The sequence below is a fragment of the Haliaeetus leucocephalus genome, unplaced genomic scaffold, assembly GCF_000737465.1.
Source record: "Haliaeetus leucocephalus isolate CR32 unplaced genomic scaffold, Haliaeetus_leucocephalus-4.0 Scaffold897, whole genome shotgun sequence".
In the NCBI taxonomy this organism is placed as follows: Eukaryota; Metazoa; Chordata; class Aves; order Accipitriformes; family Accipitridae; genus Haliaeetus; species Haliaeetus leucocephalus.
Genome location: NW_010973333.1, coordinates 4526677 through 4547897, shown reverse-complemented (window position 1 = coordinate 4547897; position 21221 = coordinate 4526677). Strand labels below are relative to the sequence as shown.

General features: G+C 39.8%; 1 protein-coding gene across 1 annotated transcript in view; it reads right to left on the bottom strand.

The window, feature by feature from the left end:
* ENOX1 (ecto-NOX disulfide-thiol exchanger 1) overlaps positions 1–21221 on the bottom strand; it is a 153215-nt gene that overhangs the window by 64299 nt on the left and 67695 nt on the right. The window contains exons 7-8 of the mRNA XM_010583421.1: positions 17648–17860; positions 2367–2473 (exon numbers count right to left, since the gene is read on the bottom strand). Coding sequence (XP_010581723.1) covers positions 2367–2473; positions 17648–17860 — 320 coding nt within the window. The remainder of the gene's footprint in view (positions 1–2366; positions 2474–17647; positions 17861–21221) is intronic.

Sequence of the window (21221 nt, the reverse complement as noted above, 5' to 3'; positions counted from 1 at the left end):
AGAGCTTAATTCCCCAAGAGGTGGTTTGAAATCTTTGAAACAAGGAAGAGTCGCGTGGAAGGAGGAGACAGCATTGAGGAGTCCGACCGCTGCTCCGCGCAATTAACACTAAGCTGTCAGAGAGGGACTGCGTGAAAAAAGGGAAGGCGTTCCCCTTGAGCTGTACCCTCGGTTCATCGGCACATCTCAAATATTCTGATAAATGTATCTGTGTCCACTAATCCCAGCAAAGGCAAGGAGGCTAATTAGTGGGCGTGTTACATGAGAATAATTTCAAATTTTAAAAAAAGTGATTAAAAAGGTAAATTGTCAACCAGTGTCTCAGGCAATCAGAGGCACCTCTGGAAGAAATCAGCAAGCCATTGCTTAATTCCTTATTGGAAAAGGCCACCTGCATTTTTTCCTGGGGAAGTATACTGCATACTTGAGCAGACATCCGCTTACATTTACTCCCTCTTTAGGGGATAAATGTCCTTGATGCATCAATGCCTACATTATCAGCAAAGCCAATAACCTTCCATGGAGAATGTCTATGTGTATGAGTGATTGCTCTGGGTTTGGGTTTCTAGCAAAGTTTTTCTAAATTCAGAAAAAAAAGGGAGGGTGATCAGGCAATTAAACAGATTAGCAGATAATGTCACCGTTAGAAAATATGATTCAAATCAAAGATGCCATTTGGTACATTTCCATCATATTTCACATCTGAAAGACAGGCATTTCTGAAATATATTGCTTTAGCGAGAGCCTTCACATGTTTTTGAATTGTTTTTGTTGTCCTCTTCTTAGAAGAATAAAAGGCAATAATATTTGAAAAAATGAGTAGTGAATTAACATTTCTGGAAAGTCCAACTCCTACACATTTCAGTTTATTAAAGATTTAGAAGCCAGCAAATGAATGACACACCATATCCCTTTAGAGAAAGTTAGTTCAAGAAGGGATGGTCTTAGTATAATTGAAATAATCTTCTAGCAAATCATATTTTCATACTTCTCTAAAAGATAAGGCAAACATCAAATCCCAACTTCCCAACTTTCAACTGAACACAGGCTTTATCCACTACTTATATGAAATATTTGTGAACAAAATGCAAAATACAGTTTGTACCAATAAATTATGCTAACATTTTATTTTAAGTGTCCCATTATTGTGAAGTCATTTGGTATTCACCATAATAGCACTGATAATAAAAAATTCATTTGGTATTCATGTGGATGTTACATTTAGTGCCATTGGTATTCAACTGTAATTTAGCATTAGTTAATGGGCACTTAAAATGTTATCCAAATGATTTATATCACAGCACTTTAGTGTTTCTCAAACTAAGTGTACAACACTTATTTTACAAGTGTACTACAAAATAATTAAATAAGTGCACCTTACCTTCTAAAGTTTTTATTCTGGGACAGAGAAAAATCATTTAGAGGACTGTGATAGTAACAATCAACATACTGTACTACATGAAGGTAAACCAACTGTATGCAAGTTGCTCATATTAAAAAAAAAAAAAAGGAAGAAGAAAGAAAGAAAACAAAGACAGCGGTACTTACTTTTTAAAATACAGGCTCATAGCGTATATACTGAATTAAAAACGAAAGCTGGATGACCAAAACACAGGATGAGGTCTAGCGCTTCCTTTGCTGCCACTCGCAGCAAGGGGAGTTAGAATTCCATTTCCTCTGCTCATGCTTATGACAGTCACACATGCATGGTCCCACACTGCTAACTCCGTGTGGTAGTATGATTACATTTATACTGGTTTCTTTGCAAGCATAATACTTAGAATCAATACAAGTGATGTATCTACTTTTTTAAAGATAAACATGAAACAAATGGGAAGGAGTATGTCATAATTCTGGACTTAATATGCTTAAGTCATTACTTAGGAAAGAAATTTTCTATTTTATTTCCAGGCAAAGTCATCTTGTAATGACCATATAATGGCACAACGAGAAAAAACAAAATCTGTGCTATGGAATACTTCTTTTAAAAACAGATCACGGTGACGCCTAAGAAGATATTTTTCAGAAATAATTCTTAATTCTATCCTTAGTTGAAAATATTGTTCCTAATTTCACTACTTCAGTTCATTATTTTAGATAGCAAATATAATCCTCCAATGATTTCCCAAATTTTGCATGAAAAATAAAAACACATTGCTCTCAATGTTATTTAATGACTATTATCATAATGAGAGCAATGGGAGCAATTCATGCTGTAGATGAGACCGTATAATGGCCAGTTGATTAACAGCTAAAATGGTAGCCGTAAATATTGCTGAATACACTATGTCCAGCTACAATCACACTCGTTCTGTGTCAATCCAGCTGTGAGATGATGGATAGAAAATAATAATAAAATCACCAACCTCAGAATGCTTTCGCCAAATGTCTATGTTCTTTCGCTGGGCTTTCGAGAAATGGTCCCAAGCTTTTTGTCTGGTAGAAGCGTTGAAAACGGCGACAATCTGCTCAACTTTGGTGAACAAGGAAGTCAAACAAGACAAGCAATTTATGTTGTGATCACTATAGAGAAGCAAAGCAAAGACACTAGGAGTCTATGGATGATGTCATTACTGAAACAACATCATCAATATCCATCCAATGATGTGTCTTTTGTACTTACATTTTACCAATGTTGGAGATGTCTCCCTTCAAGTCTGTCTCCATAACTTTAGCCTACACAACCGATAACTATGTACCAAAAACCACGCATGCAGCTCCTTCCCCGTGACGGCTGCTACAACTCTCTGCGCAGCCACGTGCCTTTGCGTGTGCGGCTACCGAAATGACGCTGGAGGCGTAAACGTGACACACGTTCCCCTGCGGCAGCTGCGTACAGATGAGCAGGCTGTGCAAATGAAAACGCGAAAGGCAAACTGCTTTGGAGGGTGACTATCTGATAGCGGGAATTTGTCAGCAGACGGGTAGGGCTAAACTGTACATTAATGCTGCATGCTGTAGCTGCAGCCTCCCTTCTATTTAACATAGACGGGCTCACCTGTGGTAGATCATTCTGTCCTCTGTCCATGGCCTATGTATGTTTATGTGCATGAACAGTCGCGGTTTTGTACATGTAAGATGAAGAAGAGATGTGAAATGGGCTTCCCTCATTCAACTCTAATGAATTTGTTCTGAAGCCAGACATCAATACTTCTTTTGGTCAATTATCTAGGACAATTAAGATCCTCAAGTTTTTAGCTACTTGTTCATCCTAAATCAGAAACTTTTCTCCCAACACTCTTTTCTTTCTCTTCGCATCAGTTACAAGCAACATTGTCCTTCCACAACAGTGACCTGCTAAGAAATGATTTGACCAAGATGTAAGTTGCTTCAATCCCAGCACAGTTAACTGCAAGACCCCCAAGAAATCCAGATTTTCTACAAATGACCTGGGCTGTGCTCCTGAGACAGCAGCTGTGCCGACCTATGAACTCAACCTGAAAAATCCTTCAACTCTTTGACAAGGTTCTTGGCTATTTATCTCTTTAGATTCCTGGGCTGAAACGATGCCCACTGTTTTGTAAAGCTGCAGCTTGCAGCATCTCCCTCCCACCTCTTTCATCGAGAAATGGTGGCAGGAGTGCTGCAATGCCCTCTGGTCTGGTCTCTCATCCAGTTGATCGATGCCTGCTCTCCTCCTCTCAAGTCACAGATGTGGAGGATCTGATTATACATCACAACCCATCTTTTCTAAAATGGTGAGCTCACCTAGTAATGTATCGTTCACCTCTACATCTAAAAGTTAACCCCACTCGCTTGAATAGGAGCATATTTCTATTCTCTTTTTTTACCACTGTTGCAGGTTGCTTTCAGATTCAGGAAGATTACAACATTTTGAATCACATATGGAAGTTTTTCTTTGCAGTCATCACGGCTGGTTAATTAACTTCTAAAGCCATAGAAAATAAATGTAGTCTTTTAAAATTAATACTTATATGTAGTTTATACTAAAGAAGGTGCCTTAAAGCTACTGGGATGATCCGATCCATTTGTGATCCATTCAGGTTTTAGTAGCAGATGTGATAATTTCAGCCTATTAGAACTTGCTTGGAGTGAAGGGTGGATGTATCAAGGAAGTTATGTTGTGTATATTTATTCAATTAATTTGAAAAGAATGAAAATGCTAAAGCACTCTATTATTGTGTGTATAGAAACTGAAGCTAGAATTTAATTACTATCGTTGTGTTGATGACCCAGGTGCTCATAAAATCTTGCTTAATTAACAATCTGTTTTTAGTTTGCAAGTGGAAACTCAAGTAGAAAAGATTCACAAAACTATGAGGAAGAGCTGGTTTGCCATTTTCCACTAATAAGTATTAATAAGATCATTCGAATTTTGAAAAACATTTGAACTTTAAAGTGTTTAATTTCCATTCTGTGAACAGGTGCTAAGATGTATCAAAAGTCATTATCTGATCATTTCAGAAGCTCTCCTCAATGGAAACACAAGCTAGGAAGACGTCAAAGAGTTTTTCTTGCATAACTGCAGTAGACAAAGTGAGCAGAAAAAGGATGTCCTTCACTTACCTAACTTTCAGGAATTAAAAAAAAAAAAAAGGAGGTAGGATACTATGAGTACTAGATGCTAAAAATCAAGGCATTTGGAGAAACTTTATTCAATAGGCAGCTAGGGATAATTAAAAAAAAAAAGGAAATGTAGAGGAGAATATTAAATTAGTACATATCAAAGACCAACATCCCACTACTCTGTATTCAAAGAAAGTGTCAATGTACGTACAGCAATTTCAATATACACAGCTATCTAGGCTATGAAGTGTTACATACACCCACAGGTAACACCCAGATTAAAAGGTCTCCAAGCATTACATTAGAGCTAAAGAGCAGCCAAGGCCATGGTTTGACAGTCCAGGAAAGTGGCTTCTCATCTCTTTGTACTGCATCAAAATCCTGCAGTCATGTGTTATGAGATGGCAATCCAACACAAACCCGTTCTGTCAGTTCACATTTGTTCGTACGTTAATTCATGTTGCATCAAGATTCATTTGTTCTTCCACAGACACTCGGGAAGCCTAAAGCTGGCATAACTCCTGTGCTCTGGGTAACTGGAAGACGAGACATACTGTACACACCCCTGATCAGGATCAAATTTGGATGGGTAAGTGATCCAGCAACACACAGCCCGTAAGGATGGTAAATTCATCCCTAAGGGGAAGCCAGAAGAGTTCCTATCAGCTGAGAAACTCTCCAGTTAACTCATTTTTTCCCCCATGTCTGGGTAAGATTTGGCCAAAGAGTGGCCCCAGATTTTGGGCTGATATCTGCAGAATCTGAGTGAAACAGTTGTTCTCGGTCCCACTGCTGACCATGGCTTTCAGACTATTTCCTGACCTCCAGAAAGAATAGTCCAAAATGAAATAACAGATCGTATCTACCTCTTTAAGGCACCTTGAACTCCAGGATGCACTGTACTGTCAACTGTGACTGGTAAGTAGAATTATTAAGTAACATGAAATATTCATTGTGAAACATCTGTTGGTAAGTTCTATGCTATATCAAATTTTCATTGACCATATGCAAAGCTGTTTCCTTACTAAATTAGGGTTTAAAAAACCGCATTGTTCTGGAAGGATCCATACCACGTCATTGTTTTTCCTATCAATATAACTTACAGGATGTAAATAATTGCATCTTTCCTAACGACTTATTCTGCAGCTGGTAATTTATGTGGCGTGTTTCAGACAAAGGATTATTATCTAATTGTTTTTCTGCTGAGTTATAAATAACCAAAAAGACCCAAACAACTAAGCCTAGAGTGATATGCAAGTGTCAATGTTTAACAAATGCGATGTAACAACAATACACTTTATTAGAGGTGCCAGCTCATAGTAAGGATTTTAAAGGAAAGTTTAAACCTCAGTTTCTGTTGCCATAAAACATGTTACCTGAATAGGCTATTGTTATAAAGCATAAATGTAAAAACAACCGTAAAAACTAGGGACAACAACAACAACAAAAATCCCTTAAATGATGCCTGCAGAAGTTGCGTACAAGAATGGATTAAAGGGAAAACTAGAGTATCTCCAGGGCAAGAGAATATTTGATACAGGATATTTGAAGTTCATACTACCAGAAAAGAACAGAAATAAATGAGAACCAAAGTATAGCCTCATCTGTAGATTAAGAGGTGGAGAGAACACTTTTACCCTCCATTACATTTATCAAGCAGGCTATTTTAAATACATGATTGAGTGAAGGCTGAAATTTCTCCTTGGCTTCAGGAGACAAGTACTCCATTTTGCCTTTGCTTATTACATTTATCAGCTGCTATGCATTCACGATTATTTTTAATTTCTTGTATGTAATAATAAAGAACACCAGCAACCAAATGTTTTATAATGCCTTACAATAAAAAAGAAACAAAATAGAAACTGAAACACAATGTGTTAAAATAAAAACAAAAGTCTTTGCTGGCGGATAAAAAAATCAGATCTCATGTAGAATTTCACTCCAGATTCCACCAATTAGGGATACAGAATGAAAAGGGCTTTGCACTAAATTATGGTAAGTGCAAGAGTAGAATATGTGGCAATTTAGCTCAGAAAAATTCTGTAAGAATGCAACAGTTGACATGCAGGGTAAAAGAAAAATTCCACCCATAAAATTACAGTGTAAAGGAAACTGTTACAGTAAATGTATAACATGCTTTTCAAATATAGATTCGCAGCACAGGGAGGATATAGAGTTGGCGTGGTTTGGGTCAGAAGCCTTGTTGCTGAATTCTGACTAAGCTGGAGTCTGCCAATCGATTTGGCTCCAAGCCCAGCAAACCAAGGAATTACAGTAGTCAAGGCTAGATGCTGTAAGTGAAAGAATTAGAGTCCCCAGGTCAGTTTTGGATAGGAAAGAGAATATTTTTGGCAACAGTCCTGAAAGGCATTTGGTGACGTACTGAACAGAACTTAGCATTGAGTCCAAGGCTAAAATTGCACATAAGCAAATGACATGTGACATCAATAAGAGAAATGGTAGGCAGATTGCAGAGTAATGAAAGAAACATATCATTTTTTAATTAATCTGGGCCAAACCCTCTGTCTTTTGGTTATGATACTGCTTACTTTCAGAAAAGAATTTGCCTTTCAGACATTTACAGCTGAAAACCTGCAGACCCTCCCTGTTACCCAATTCACAGAGGGAGAAACAGATGCGATTGCCATTGACTGGCAGAGGAGGAAAACATAAAAGTTGGAAATATCATCCTGGAGAAGACTGCAGATACTGCACGGGATGGGTCCTAAAGTAAAGCATACTGCTGGTCATCAGCTGGATACGTAAGCAAATGCCATTACAGATTTGTATAATGAAGACGTAGATTTTGACAGCTATGCAAGATGACTCATCTGCCACAAATAAATGGCATACCTGTTTTGTTTTGGTTTTGGTTTTGGTTTTGTGGGGGGGTTGTGTTTCTGTTTGTTTTTTTTCTTTTTTAAAGAGAAAAAAAAAAAACACAGAAAAAATCCATAGGTATCAAAAAGAAGGTGGCTGCAACTCCATCAGAGAAGAGGAGGCTACTGTTTGGTCTGCTTGCTGTCTGGATGGCCGTAGGCTCCTTGAGACGTAGTCTTAAGACAGCATGATAAAAGAGAAAACCACAGGACTTCTCTATTATATCCCCCAATTCCAGCTTTTTGGCAGACCAAGAGAATGGTGCCTCCAGCGATTTATCTCCCAAATTGTTGTGCTGTGTGGGAAGTCAAGCTTGCAAGGCTGCCATTCTTCAACTTGCCCTACTGCCAACAACTACATCTACACTAACGACCAAAACCAGCCAGGGACCATACTCGTTCCCTGAAACCAACTGGCACAACATGCTGAGGGTCCCTGCAGCAGCAAACCTTCTCTCTCCCCAAAAAGATGCTTTTCAGGGAAACCACCTGGCCTGCACCAAACTCTAAATTGTACCCGCATTGTGTGGGAAAATGCTAGCTGGCCCGGAGCGACAACTTTCTTACAGTTGAACAGTATGGACAAGCCTGTCCTAGCTCAGCTTAATTTAATCCTATAGACAGAGTCAGCGGGGTCATCTTTTACTACCAGTCTCACCTTTTCTGCTCTTGTCCTGATGCAGAGGTCTCAGTGTGGCAAAGAGCCGTTACAAGGCTTACCAGAGGAAGAAGGACATTTTCCTCTTCTGTCTACCCTGTCTCACCTACGTGAATACTAGAAAGAATGGGAAACAAGTCTAAGCGTCCTCTGCCTAAATTTCACTATATTATTTCTACATTTCCCTTTGACTAGGCTTACAATGTTTGAGACCAGGAGGAGGTGTGCCTGGGTTGATGGTTGATCCCCCTTCCTCTTCCATCTGACTCAGACTTGTCCTAGCCAACGTGCTCGTGTGGGTTATTAAGAGGCCGAGTAAATGTCAGTGGTCTACACCTGAGTGAGGCAGGAAGAAATATTTTTTCATAATACAATAAGCAGATTCTTCCGCATAGATAAAGGACAAAAAAAAATTCTTATACCACAGCACAAATTATAATCCCTGGTTTTCGAAAAACATCAAAACAGTGTCAGCAGCTGTTGTCTTCCTTTCTTCTTCTTTCAGCTAAGAAACCCAGTGAGGAGGAGTGAAAGAAGGAGCATTACAGGGATACTGAAACCACCCCATTTCCATGATTTATGCTGAAACCTGCACAGTAACTTGTCTGACGTATGTATATTAACAATTAATAGTTCTAGAAATGGAAGAACACTCCTTGTTAAACTTTGAAAGAAAAAAAAACATACACTCTGATTAAAGAGAGCCCAGTTTGCCCTGCAAGGCATTGCTAGAAAATCTGTCTACAAAATAAGCTCTGAAAATCTTTTAGGTTGTGAAATGTGGTTTAATTTACAACAAAGAAACTGACAGCTTGGTGTAACAGCAAGTGCTGGCTCCATGCCATGTGATAAATCACTTGGACTCAACAAGACCACTTCACCTCCATGTCATTTCTCAACAAACAGGAACCTGACATCAGGCCAGCACAACACAGTAGGGCACATACAAATGTACAGTACCTGCTCTGTTAATGCCAACATCTTATACTACAGAACAGACTTTATGGACTTTGTGTTGACATCCAGAAAAAAAACAACAAACCCCCCCACACACACACACCCCCACCCTACTAACTCAAAGGAAGATTAAATGAGTTCTACCTTCTTCATCAGCTTGACAAGATTATAAGCCATCCCCAATGCACTGCATTGAAGTAGCTGTTCTCATTGTTATTTATGGTTAGGCAGACCTTTTCTTCAGTTCTCAGATTTAAAAATAGCAAAAGTAGGAACAACTATTTTTGGTAAGCCTGTCCAAAAAAAGAACCCCAAGGGAACTCTGAGATGAAGGAACATCATAAATGTGACTGAACTCAGGCAGGTCCCATTAAGTGAAGGGACTCTCTCTAAGTAATAATTGTCCAGGGATCTTGCAGATTAGAATGTTCCTAGGAGATCAGGAGGGCTATGTTTGTTTCGGGCATAATACGGTTTCTTTTGCTGAAATAGAGTAGAGAGGTGAATGAGGAGGCTTCAACAGCCATAGCCTCTTCTGGCAATCCAAAAAAAAAATCGTCTCACACATCTTATGTGGGAACATTTACTTCTCCATTTGTTGCCATGCCTTATGTTCCCTTGCCTGCCATGACTTGTCCTCTTCTCTCTTTGTTTACTGCCTCCAGTTTCATTTTTCTTCTGTATTTTTGTTCCTGCACCCTGTGTGTGTCCATCTTGCCCTCCCACACAGCCCATCCCTTTCCAAAACTCTTTTCCTGTCCCCATAACATCTCTGTCATCGTCACAAACTACATCACTTGGGACAAATCCAGTGATTCGACATGAACCAAGACTAGTGCCTATGGAAGGGAGTAAGTATTTCAACCAGCTATAATTGCATAGGGTGATTCATATTCATATTCATATTCATATTTACAAGGTTTATTCATTCACTTATAAGCAGCCACACAATAGGCACAGCCAACTCAGAAAACCTTTTGGGTGAAACCTCCATCTTTTCTTCCTAGCTCCAGTGTCTTACTCTCATCCCTTATTGTTCATTTCCATACAACATTTACAGTTCAGTTCTGTGAAGCATCAGGCCCTTACCTCCATCTCTACTCAGCAAGGCAGCTCAAAACCAAGCCCAGATTTCCATGTGATTCAAGCACAGGCTTCTTTGCTTCGAACCTTGCTTCATCATCTAGGAGATCCTGCAGGATCCAGGCAAGTGGCGTGAGTTGTCAAAATGGGGCCTTAGACTGAAATCTCTTTGGAGGCAGTGCTTTTATTTTGCTATAAAACACCATGCATATTTAATAGCCTTCATAAAAAAAAAAAAGTCTTAAAAATAAAAGGAGAAGAGCTTCTGTTGAAATTCTGGCCACGCTTAAATCGATACCAAGATTCCTATTGACTTTAGGTGGAGTGAAGGCTACAGACAATGGAAGGAACGAAGAAATTCAAAGAAAATGAAGCACAAAGGAATAAGCTATCTGAAACACTACAGGCTGCAACCACAAAGAGTTATACTGCCAGAAAGTGGGGAGGAATTATAAGAATGCAAGCTAAAATAGAAATGGAGTCTTTCATCTCTGCCACTGCCACAGCATCCCGGATAGAAATGCTTTTAAGAACCTGTGTACATGAGATGGAAAATGGGAGGACAAGTAAAAAAGAATAGAGATACCCAGCTGAGCTTTACTGGACAAATTATCAGTACAGAAGCAAGCAAAGAGCACACTGACTAAATGAGCTAATCAAAAGGGACTGGATGGATTGTGGAGGTTATTTTGTATTTAATTTTTTTTTTAGAAATACATCAAGGTAGAAAGTAATAGTGGCAACTAATGACATGAATGATTAATGTTTTTATTTGTATTATAGCGGCATTCTATGACACCAACTGTGATTTGGGCTGCACTGTAAAAACGCATTATATGACTCAATCTCTTTCACAAAGAGCTTAATGATGACCTAAAAATTGCACATAAAGTAAGCTTATATTTTTGAATTAGTCACTGGAAAATGAAAGAAAGACTGCAAGACTGGACAATTAAAGAGCAGGAAAATCCTTTTAAAAGTTGTTATTAATGCAGAGCAATTGAAAGAATACTCGGAAAGCATGAAGGTATATAAAAAGTCTGACTGCTATGAGAATTTTAACCAGCATGCTTTCAATATCTGTAATGGAACTGGCTTCATTTTCAGTACTAAGAGAATAAACTAAAAAGTGAAGGACTATTGGGAAAAAGGACTGCAGTGTGGAATTTAAAGCAAATCAGATAAGTTGGTGATATTAGTAATCATCACCATCATGTCAATGTAAATTCTACCTTTTCTAAAGCAAGAGAGCAACTTTTGAAGTGAACCTGTAATGAGAAAAACAAAACTGATCCCAATCCTTTTTTGAAGAAAGCTCAGAAAGGATTTTTAACTTTTTTTCTTCCTTTTTTTATATTAAAAATTCAGATTCTATCTGTGAAGACACTGATAATGTTAAAACAGATTAAATCATATCCAGAGAGATCAGAGAATGAAAATGAACAAACCTGAAGAGAGGAGACTTTTGTTCAATCTGTTGAGAATGCATTTCCCTTCAGAATTATTTAACTTCAATTTATTTTGGGGGGGCGGGGGAGGAGGGAAATTTATATCTGATACCTACCAGCTATTTGAAAAAAAGCCAGAGTACTCTAATACATGACTAAAGTCCTTCAGTAGGAATGGAGAGAAAACTCGAGGTGACAATCCTGACCTTCCCAAGGAGGGTCACACAACACACAGTCTTCTCCCCAAACCTTTGTTTCTTCTTAATGAACAGCCCTAATGAATCAGCTCCAAGGTGTATCTAGCCTCATACCCTGTTGTCACGAATAAAAGGGCTAAGGATGCTTAGCAACAAGATAAGCAAGTAAACTGCATAGTCTCATAATTCCAGGTTTCTTTGGTTTTAGGACTTCTTGAAAGATGAGTAACTCTTTGGTTTTTTTACATGCAGTGCAAGAGCACAGGGAAGGAAACAAGCTTACTGGCAGCAGAAAGAAATGGCAGGCACCCTGTATATTGAGCTGTGGAGTGAAAATTTGTTTCTCTCAATAGCAAGATGGGAAGAATATCTACACGATGACTGGAACCGGACTATGCAGTTCAGGTCGTGAGATCATTTTCAAAAAAAATCAAAGCAGGCAATGGGAGGTAGAGTTGTCACAAAATTCTGGCTGATGGTGCCATGCACTTGCTTTGGATGGTGCCGAATACTCCGGTTGCTCCGTGTGCCTCCCCACCCATGTCAGCGTAGTACCACAGTGTACCTACACGGGAGCTGTTGGATTCAGAGCACCATAGCATATCACTCTAATCACAGCTCCTTGCAAAGCTGGGATACCACTCACATACAGACAGCTTTTCCTCTGCCACTACCATGGCTTTCGTGGCAAAGGTACACCAGTGACATAATGAAAATTGCTTTTTCTGACCCTCTCAGAAGTCAGCTTATTGTCCAGGCAAGGCAGGGACTCACTCAGATGCTGTCTCTTTCCTTCTTTGAAAGAACTAATAACGCCACTTTTATCCACAGATATGAATCCTTGTATTTTAAAACTTCATAAGTGGCCAAAACCTACAAGGTTTTGGTCCCTGACCACAATTAGAACTGTACCAAGAAAAAGATCCCAACGTTTTCTTTTTAGTTAGTGGAAAAATCTATTTTACAATTTACAAATACTCCAGCAGTACTACTGAAGATTGCATCCTGTCACTTATAAATTGCGTTAAACTTTGTAACAGTTTTGCTTTTACTGCTTATTATGATGGCATGATATTTAGTAGCTGAAATGGAAAAAAATGGTGTCAGTATGTAGCTTGTCCACAAGGTCCCCTGGAAATATCAGGATGGCCTACTGGTGTATACTGGCCCTGAATACTGAGTGCTGGGGATTGCTACACTGGATTGCCACTGGCTTGCCTAATGCCAACAGTAGGGTTGTCACTTAGCCGTTGTGAATGAAATTCAGGATGGCAACCTTTAAACATGTCTAAGTGATTTAGGGGGTCTACGTTCTGTTTTCAGAAATTGCTTACTAAGAGTCAATGAGCTAATTACCGCTTGCCAAGGTAGGGTGAGAACCTGCAGCACATCTCTTCTCCCTGATGCCAGCTAATGCACAAAGGGATCCCAGGGTCGCTGGGAACCGGCTTCCCTTTCCAGCAACCTCACGTCCAGCAGGAGGTGAGGACACATCTGTGATTAGTTCCACTGGAATAAATGACTCTGCAGGTTTACACTCCAGCTTGCCCTGTAGGTTGAACCACGTGCCTATCCACACCTTCAGACCCACATTTTGACACTCGGGCCTTTTACACAAGTTCTAAGACCCTGGTGATTATCTGTAATCAACTGTGGTGTCCTACATAGTACAGGGGAATGGCTTCACGCTTGGGAATACCTATAGGGCCACTGCCTTAGGTAGCTGCTATCCCCTAGATGGGGATGTGCCATAGATGCAACTATTCTCTCTGTTCAGCGCAGGGAGACATCTCCCTCCAGCTGGCATCGTTCTGGACCAGGTGCCTAAAAGCCATCTGTCAAACACCCTAAGGAAGGTCAATACCACCTTTCAGAGCACCAGACCTCACCATTTAGAGCACGCTTGGAAGGAAGGAGCCTTAAGTTCTCTTCCTTCCCTGGCATTCAGGGTATTTAACCATACCTTTCCAAAAGATCATCCTGATCACTAGACACTGAAATTCCCTGAAGGTCAAGGAGAGAATGAAAGAGAAGGCCACCATGTCACAAAGAAGTAATCTGGCCGGGCTCCATGATAAAACCCACCCTCCCACTGTTCCCCCCCGGGTACGCAAGAGACTGATTCATAGACCCTGATGGGGACCTGGTGCCTAAGTCCCTTGAAGACTCATCCATTAGTAAAATTGACTAAAATGACCAAATACATGAGTGTCATAAACTGCTCAGTACCCAGCCATGGGGCACTTCTGTTCATTACACTGTTTATCTATCTACTCGCATACTGGAGCACTTCCACTCCCTTGTGTGTCTGACTCTTGAGATGTCAAATTAATTTTTGAATATGGGATTTTGGATCTTCACTCACCTGTAGGTACATTTGAAAATATTGTCAAGGGAGAATGCACTAAACAGGCTGAAACCTCAATAGGAGGTAGATGAAGTTTACAGTGCATGGAGGAGAAAGTCAGAGGAGAGAATTGCAGCTTTGGTGTAGTCTAAAAAACATCCCAATGCGGATGTCTCTAGGGCTTCCATTTTTCTTAAACATGAGGATCAACATCTATAAGCCTTAGGCTGAAAAGGTGGTTTGGGAGGAAATGAAACGGAGATGCGCGGAAAGTCAGGGAGCAGTGTCACATGTAACTGTGCTGTGGGAGCAGAGTGGAGGAATTTAGAAATCAAACCGCAAAGACAGAGCTATTCAAAATCCTGGGAAACAGTCCACATTTTAAGCACAGATTCAAATCTAGAAAAACTAAGTAATTTAATAAAAAAGAAGGAAATGGACATTTTTCTCTCTTTATCCCTTAAATAACTGAAGAAGCACCATAACAAGGCTAAGACTCCCTGTAGAACTTAAATCAGGGGCTGTAAATTGGTGACGTGACAGCAGTAATACACTTTATTTCACAGATTATCCTGGCACAAGTATCTTGGTCAGGTAATTAATTCACGTGCTGAACACTTGACCCAAATTTTTAGGGGTAATCCGCTTGGTAATCTTCTAAATACCTCCAGGCAGAAATTTGTAGCAGGGATTTCAATATCTCTACTTCTTTAGTGGTTGGGCCATAAGCTGAAATGTTCTGGCCACACTAATCCTCATTAATAAGAAAGTATTTTGTACTGAGACCCACATAGACAGTGCGCGTGTTCCAGGTGAGTGCACTTGAAGCCCATTTTCTTAACACATTTCTTCTTCACTCCCCATAACATTCACTGCTACAATGCTGGCATTTCTATCTAACTCCAAGTTCTTCCCTTACGCTACGTCCTTCTGTATCAAGACTACACACGGTAAGTCGGATTAATCTGCTCTGAACAAGGCATGTAAAAAGTTGGACATCTGGTTCTGAGCTAGGACCCCTGCGAATCCTCTATGGGCAGCAGAGGAAAAATGGCACCTCCAAGGGATGATTCATCTCACTGGAAGAGCACCATGAGGTTGGTCTGATGACTTATTCCCTGGAGATGCTTATTTTTCCCTGCAGACCGCAAAGAAAGCCCAGAACGGTCAGCTTGGAGTTGCACATCTTGACCTAGTTCATGACAGAGGAATGCCACATAGTATTTTAAAAATACTGTAATATTTATGTCAAGTGGCCACAGAGCTGCAGCATTACACTAGACTTTTGGATCCTTACTGCAGAACAGCAGGTATTTTTTTGCCACTCTGCAGAATTTAATAGACCACACACAACTATTTTGGACATCTACTATTTTCAAATTCTTCTTCATAAAGCAAGTGACATATTGTAACCAATTATACAGGGCTGTGGGAAAACAATGGAAAAGGACAGATGAAAAACATTCCTCAGTTCAATTCAAATACAGGAAAATTCTTGAAAAAGGGAAGCTCATTTCTCAGTCTCCATGTTTAGCAATCTTAGGCATATACGGGTGTAAAGCAAAAACATCATCCGTTTGTGGCAAGTTTGCAGACAATTTTAATAAAACACATTAACGCTAATAATGGCTGATGTTTATGATGTTTATAAAATAACCAATGTGGAGCATCTGGAAAGCTCGTAAAATTTGTTCTTATAAAATCCACAGAGTGTAACACCTCTCCCTGAGCCTGTTTTTTTGCTGACCTTGTCCTTCTAGGCCAGATCTGTCAGAAACTCTCTTCTTCCAGGCATTGCTGTGACTGTGGCACTCTGAAACTCATGTTTTCAAGCCAGACCTATTTCTGTTTTGTAAGTTCAGCATTCAGCACATTACAGGAACAAACCAGATAGCCAAAACTGCAAGTTTCCACCTGAAACTACAGGGATCTCTATTTCCAAGTGACAGATGTTCTACAACAGTTGGTGACAAACGGGCTAATTTAGACTGATTTAACTAAAGTTCAGCCTGCTGACAATGGGGGATTTTTTTTTTTTTTTTAATGCAGCTGAAGAAGGCATTTTCGAATGCTAGGGCTGGCTGTTGGACACAAAACTACAGAGGCCTTGGTGTGAACTGAACAGCACGGTCATGCGTGGTGCCTGCGTCTCTGCTCCTCGCACTGCCTTTAAATGCTGAGGTGGAAGATGACATTGCCTAGCAAATTACCAAGGGAATTAACTAGTCTTTAAAATTTACTCACTGAACATATGTCCTCAGAAATCAAATGGCTTTGGCCCAGAATCCTTCTTTTACATTCAGGCATCTAAGCTCTTAAATTACAAGGACATGTGCCCTGGGGTGAATTGGTCTTCTGAGATGCTGAGCTCTCCATCACGTATGCAAGAAGCTTCCAGGGGCTGCTCTCTTAACCCAGGCAAGTCCATCCAAGCTTCTGCCTTCAGCCCTAACTTCTGAAGGATGACCACCGAGGGACCAGAAAAACGTTGCAGAAAAGCCTTTAGGGCTTTTTTTTTTATGTAAAGATTCGGGGTGTGATTCAGAAATTACAGTGTAACAACGGCATTGTTCTGCATCTGGTAAATTGTCTTGGGTTTTGTTTTTAACTTGCATATGAGAGCTGGCTTCAGGCTCCACCCTTCTGAGTATCATAAAGCTTCTTGCTTGAGCAGCCATGAGTAGACATGTTAAAAACCAGCAACAATGAAATTAGTTTTCTTTCTCCTTTCTTCTTGTCTTCTCTCTTTTTTCTTTTTTCTTTTTCTTTTTTCTTTTTTCTTTCTCTTCTCTTCTCTTCTCTTTTCTCTCCTCTCCTCTCCCTTCTTTTCTTCTCTCTCTTCTCCTCTCTTCTCCTCCTTCCTTTTGAAGAACAAGTCTAGTCAAGTATCCCGATTATTGTTTTATGAGGGAACCTCATTAAGGTAACTTCATTGATTATATATCTGTACTAAGGAAATAGCTGCCAGCACTAAATATTTAAGGCAGTTTATCTGCCAAATTAATACTGGCATTGTATCAGCCAAGCAGTCCCGATGCCAGCAGCAGTACAGCGTATTCTTCTACTGTAGGGGTGCCCTGTACGCTGTGAATATATCCCTAAAAGTTGCTGAATCCTGCTTCCTTTTACCTAAACCCAGGCTATAAATATAACCTAATTGTCCTCTATTCTGTAATTGGCCTAGTTAACTAGCTGCAACGCACAGGCATATCACTTCTCTCCACAAAAGCACGATCTTTGCTGAGAGCAGGGAGGCTTCTGTCTGGTCCGTTCCTGAAGCGTTATGTCTACGCAGCAGTAGACATTATGCATAGAGCACATCTTCGTCTATTAATAAAAAAACTACTGAAACTTTGCTCACCTTGAGAAATAAGCCCTTAGGAATGGTCCTTGCTCCTCCAAATTGCCACAGAGTATGGAATAGGATATGAAGTAGAATATGACTGCATTGCAACTACTTACCCCCAAACAAACAAACAAAATGATAAAAAAACCACTACCACCACCACCACCATCACTACAACAAGACTGGACAAAAAGGAGTTACTTACATTGAGTGAGGATCCCCGTTAAGGCATTTTTGAAACTCTCCTTGGCTTGCTCCATTTCTTGCTCATGAGCGGCCTTTTCGTTCATGAGACGGCGGACGTGGCTGTTGGCCGACTGCACCATCGAATAAAACTGGTTTGCAGAGCGACGATTCACCTCACCTCGCTCAATCCAGGTAAGCAGCACTGTGATGGCCTCTGAAAACTTGCTATCATCTAGAACAATCAAAGCACAGGTTTTAAATTGCAGGCATAAATATCCTGCCGAGAAGACATTTTCTGCTCCATGTCACATTAAAATCACCATAAATCCTGCTTGCAGTATATCATTTCAGGCAACTTTGGGGTCCTTTGTTCTATCAGATGTAGGAAGCCAATACTGCCACACGAAGCTACATAAATCTTCCTTCAAGACTTGCCTTCTGCTTATTTTAATAGTTTTCTCACAAGAAAGAAAGCACAAACAAACACACCCCTTTCCTGTGGCCTGACTCCTTGCTTTCACGTCTCCCTCAAGCTGTTGAGTGATATGGAATGACCTTACAGCGGGAGCGAGGAGACCTCTGTGTTACTGGACCCACTGAGGAAACGAAACGTCTCCCTGTTAATCTGCTGGGCTGAAAGCTCAGTCTTGGAGCTTGGGCTCAGCCATACTTTTGTCAACAGATTTCGCTAACATCACATTCTTAATTAATGAACAATGACGAGGCTGAACAATTCCTCCTCAAAGCACTGATTAATTACAAGGAACTGCTTTGAACAGATGATGTGTCTGTATTTGTTTTGGATTATTTGTCTGTGTTTTGGTTTACTTTTTTTTTTTTTTTTAAAGGATTCCAGATGAATCCAGGCAAACACCTGGATTACAGCTTTATGTTTACCATTCAGGTAACTAAAGTTATATTTCTCTGCAGAATGATCGCCAAAACTGGTGGCTAGATTTTGTGCACTCCCTCCCCAAGTAATCTTCTTTCCTCTGACAGTGCTCTCAGCTTCCTCAGAAGACTCTTAGCGCAGCATCCATTACACTTCTGGCTTCATCAGGATTAAGAGGACACATTTCTTTTTAAGTCCTTTCAGGCTGAACTGCAAGAAAATGTTATTACAACAAAGTGTCTTCCTGTGGAATCATTTTTGTGCAATTCGATCTCATTTTTTCCCCAGGATTTTATTCTATGAAACCTTCGTTTCCCAGCAAATCATTTTAAACATCTCATCTAGTCCTTGTTGGCTAGATTTCATTATATATATGTTTTAGATGGTAGATATACCTTTGTACAGGAGAAGGTAGACAGTTATGGTGGGGAGTAGTACAGTTATAACCAAAAGACGCTTAAAATGAAAATTGGAAAATATTAAACCCAACCAACTGTGTTACAGGATACAGAAATGTGGGACATCATTTGTAAGACTCTGCTTTCCATGTACAAAGTATAATGAAATACTAATTCTTAAGTGACGATTTGGGCTTTTATTCTGAACCAGTAATCACTTCCCTAAAAAGTGAGGAGCCTAAAGTGGAGAGAGGACTAGTGACATGCTCTGCACCCACAGTCCGCGAAGAATAAATTTTACATTGCCTGATCTTTAGCATCTTATTAACTGAAATGTGCTTTCAACTACAGCAATAGGATTTGCTCACCACAGCTGGATAGGCATGTTCACCCAAGATCCCTGAAAAAATTTGCAAAATAAGAGCATAACAACACCCTCCCTTTGTATGATGATGTATCTGTTGGGACTTTACATTAACATGTGATTCATCGTCATCATTCATTAAGTAATTGTCTCTGGGGAGGAAGAGTCAGATGGGCATCTTTTCTTTCCATATTGTCCCCTTGGATTAGATTCCACTTCCAAGCTTTCCTGGATATGTATGTGGCAGGTATGTATTAAGTGGCTCTGATGAGTGAGGTTGGCTGAGAGTGAAGGCCTCAGAAAAGCCAAATGTAAACAAAACTCATGCAAAGCCTCTTCATTGCAAGAAAACACTAGGATAAGGCTCTTCAAACGGCTTGGGCAAAATCTTCAGCCTGCTGAAATGCATGGGAGCTGGATGTCACGGATCCAATACAGCCAAGAACTCATCCCTGGAACATAATGTTTATTATAATTACAGTAGTCAATAAGAATAACCTGTAATGGCTTCTGGCAATGTTAGCATGCAATTTCCAACAGTCTGTACAGTCAGGTCACCCTGCGGATGGCACTAGCCTGTTAACACCAAGGATGCGGCTGATTGTGAGTAGAGAGTAACTACAGCTGAATGTTCCTCTTTTTTCCATGTAGACATCATTATCTATATCGTCACATATAATTTATCACCCAACACTGAAGCACCGTTTAGAGTAAATTATCCCATTCAATCTAGGTCAAGACATGAACGGCAAAGTTGGGAGAAATGATACGCAGAAGTACCTCTGAAGAGGTACACCGTGACCTGGGAAGAAACAGTGTGCAGAACCCAGCAAAAATGTTTCACGGAGATGCATGAGGAAAATCAGTTGCACAGAAACATTCTCCCTTTTTCTTGCTTTGATCTCTCCCCAGTACATGTCTGTGTGTTGTTTTGCTATAGAATCTATATAAAATTAAACCACCTCTGCCCTCGTTTTGTTTTTATTGGGCACAGTTGGTGTCTGTAAGGGATGTTCATAAACATACCATCCTTCTGCCACATAGATTCAACCCATTTAAAAGGACATGCTGAAAACCTGTTTTCAACATACTATACTTCCAGGGAGCTGCAGAGGTCTGTGGGCCTGTTATAGTTAATGCATGGCTCTGCACTAGCAGGAAAAAATCCTTTCATTGGTAAACATCAGCATCTTCATTGATTACATAATTAGAAGATACATTTAAAAATGCTAGAGGGTAATATATGCACAACAGGAGCACATTAATTAATAAAATCTTTTCTCTACAGTTTTAAAATTTCCTTATTTCACCTTCATCTCTAACTTTTATATTCTTGAGTTGACTACTCAGTGACTGGCGTAAGGTAACTCACCGTGAATTAATTTTCTTCATCCAGAATGCAGTGACTCTTTCTGAGCAATCAGAGGTTCACTTAGAAAATCAGATTTCTATACCAGATTGTTCATTTATTTTTTATTTAGTAGATAAATAGTAGAAGAAGTGCAGCAATGGAATCTAATTTAAGCAGAGCATGAACTGCCTTATGATTGCAGCCATTCATTAAAAAAATAAAACAAAACTCCTAATTCTGTTCAAAATTATTCCCTTGCGGTAGGATGCACATAAATATACACTGTTTAAAAACATACTCTTAAAATAAATTCCTTTATATAAGACATGCTCCCATATGTAATTGTTCTTTTAAAACGAGCGCAGGGCAAATTATTTCTCACACTTAAAGCTTTTTTTCTACTCCAAGTTACAGCACGTTTTAAGCAAATAAAGTAGGATTCGTCTCCTTTATGTCAACATTGGATTTAGTAACTCCAGGGTCCCGATACAGGCAATGGAAAGAGATGGACACTTGTCAGATGAATTCATCAGTCCTGTTTTAGGTGTCTATTTGAGGGTGAGGTGGACTGTGCCCCAAAAGTGCCCG